At 49.4% G+C, this 2,498-nt stretch overlaps 1 protein-coding gene across 1 annotated transcript; it reads left to right on the top strand.

The window, feature by feature from the left end:
• Positions 1-917: 917 nt before the first annotated feature.
• On the top strand, positions 918-2,201 carry LOC124653204 (auxin-responsive protein IAA31-like). The gene is made up of 2 exons (XM_047192272.1): positions 918-1,562; positions 1,688-2,201. Exons 1-2 carry the CDS (start codon positions 1,012-1,014, stop codon positions 1,764-1,766), a joined length of 630 nt encoding a protein of 209 aa, XP_047048228.1. The 5' UTR covers positions 918-1,011; the 3' UTR covers positions 1,767-2,201.
• The last annotated feature ends 297 nt before the right edge of the window (positions 2,202-2,498 follow it).

Raw genomic sequence — 2,498 nt, 5'->3', positions numbered from 1 at the left:
TAGTAGACAAGTGCTCATATACTCCATGTTACATTGTTCCATACACATATCTTACTATTGGGGAGAGGAGAGGAGACAATTTTGTATTATCCAAAGATGCTCCCCCAAGATCTCAAATGATAGCATCCTAATCATGGCATTGGCACCCTTGATTTTTTAACACAACTATATTGTTTAATCTAATTAAGCTAAATTTCGTCAGTGCTGATTCGACAGACCTTCGATGACGGGTTTACGTAAGGCGCAAAAAATCCGTGTCCGGTCTCAACCCGGTTGCAGCCACTACCTATTATTTGGAGGTGCTTATTAATTGATCACTAATGTACTTACTTTATTGAAGATCATTAAATTTTGATCGATAACCCGATTCAAAGCAGTGCAAGACCCATTATCAATTACGGTTTTGCTATGTCTTAGTCAACTGAGATTTTCTTAAGTCTAAGTCACTTACAAAAAAGTACTTGAGTTGCACTTTTCTGTTAAAAAAGTGCAATTGCACTTTTCTGCCAGAAATGTGCAACTGAACTGAGTTGCACTTTTCTTTGAACTGCAGTTGCACTTTTCTGAGTTGACTGAGACTTAAGAAAATCTCAGTCAACTGAGACATAAACACACCCTATCAATTACCCAAGATATCTCTCTAGTGCACCTATGAGAGTTACTGGGTCCGCTTGATCGGCCCGCCGTGTGGTAGGTCGACCATAGCGAACCCCCCAGCATCCTATTCCTACCACGCAAGCAGTTTACCTGTTGTAAATCTGGACGTGCGCGTGGATATGGATCGTGCCACATGTGGAGCTAGAGCCTCACACTGGCGCGCCGCATGCCCGGCCCCGGCTCGTTGGCCTACCGTCAGAGCTCTATAAAACATTTCCATATGGGAGAAGCTCCACAGCTCACAACCCACCTACAGCCAGCTGAGAAGAACTCTGACCAAGTGACCATCATCATCGTCCTAGCTTACAAGTTGAGACCACCTCGTCGGAGAAGAAGGAAATTGCAGCCACCGCTATGGACTACGCGCATGTCGACGTGGAGAACCTCAAGGCTACTGAGCTGAGGCTCGGCCTTCCGGGCGGCGAGGAGACCGACAAGATGCCGACGCCCAGGGCCGGCAGCAAGCGTGCTCACGCCGGAGACCACCACGAGGAGGAGCCCAAGGCCGTGCCATCGGCCGCGAAGGCGCAGGTGGTTGGGTGGCCGCCGGTGAGGTCTTACAGGAAGAGCTGCTTCCAGCAGCAGTCGAGCAGCAAGAGCAAGGCGACCGCGCCAGCGGAGGTACAGAAGCAGGAGGAGGTTGCCGTCTCCGTTGTGGCGGCGGCGCCACCTGCCGCGGCAGGCAGCGGAGGTTCGCTGTTCGTGAAGGTGAGCATGGACGGAGCCCCCTACCTGAGGAAGATCGACCTCAAGATGTACAAGGGGTACCGGGAGCTCAGGGAGGCCCTGGAGGCCATGTTCCTCGGCTTCTCCGGCGACGCCGCCAGCGTGAACCCGTCAGACTTTGCCGTCACCTACGAGGACAAGGACGGCGACCTCATGCTTGTCGGCGATGTGCCATTCGAGTAAGTTCATTCCTTCAAGATACATATTAGCTGTATATATCTTCTCGATCATGAATGAGTCATGATTGATTCGAGTTTTAATACATCGATCGGTGTCTTATGATGAATTTTTCGTTGATTTGCAGGATGTTCATGAGCACTTGCAAGAGGATGAGGATCATGAAGGGATCCGAAGCCAGAGGCCTAGGATCATCAAAAGAGTGAATTTTGGAATCTATCCTGTGGAGAACACGCAACCACCATGCAGGATGGGTGCCCACTAACCACCGTAGACCGGAGCAATTGAAAGAATCAACCCACCGATGTCTCACAAGATCGAATCTGGCTAAAGTCGCGCCAAGATCGGATGAACCACCGCACGCGTGTGCACCCACCGTTCACCCTGCCAAAGGACGTACGGCCATAGGCTAGCTAGAAGCCTAGGAGGATGCGGGATCATGTAACAGACTTGCCGCCGTTTGCCTCCCCTGGCCGGCCGGGGCGGGAGAGAAGGAGAGAACGAGTGAAAAGTGTTGTCCGGAGAAGCGTGTTAGCTCAATCCGATAAGCTTCCGAATGTTAGTTTGAATTGTAGCAACCCACGAGAAACAACCATTGGTTGGTTATAGCCCTAGCAAACTTTGGGGACCATACCGCTAATTTTTTGTACCCTATGTCTTATTAAGTCATATTATTTTTGAATTGATGATGCATTATCTACATTGTTCTCGGTGTTCAAAAAATATCAATCCAACGAGATATTGCTTAATTTACAAAAAAAAGTATTGTACAGTGTGAGGAAATTTCTTCCATATTCTTTGAGTAGCCTTGCGTCACAAATACCCCCGCAAATGTGTAGGATCCATCTTCGCACTTAGATCTGCTTCACATAGACCGTGGAAGGCACGCCAGCGATGGAGCACGACATTCCAAGGACAACAACTAGGACGGAGGGCAC

This window comes from Lolium rigidum, chromosome 5 (assembly GCF_022539505.1).
Source record: "Lolium rigidum isolate FL_2022 chromosome 5, APGP_CSIRO_Lrig_0.1, whole genome shotgun sequence".
NCBI classification, from domain to species: Eukaryota; Viridiplantae; Streptophyta; class Magnoliopsida; order Poales; family Poaceae; genus Lolium; species Lolium rigidum.
Note: the sequence above shows the minus strand (reverse complement) of the source record. Positions and strands in the feature narration are given on the sequence as shown.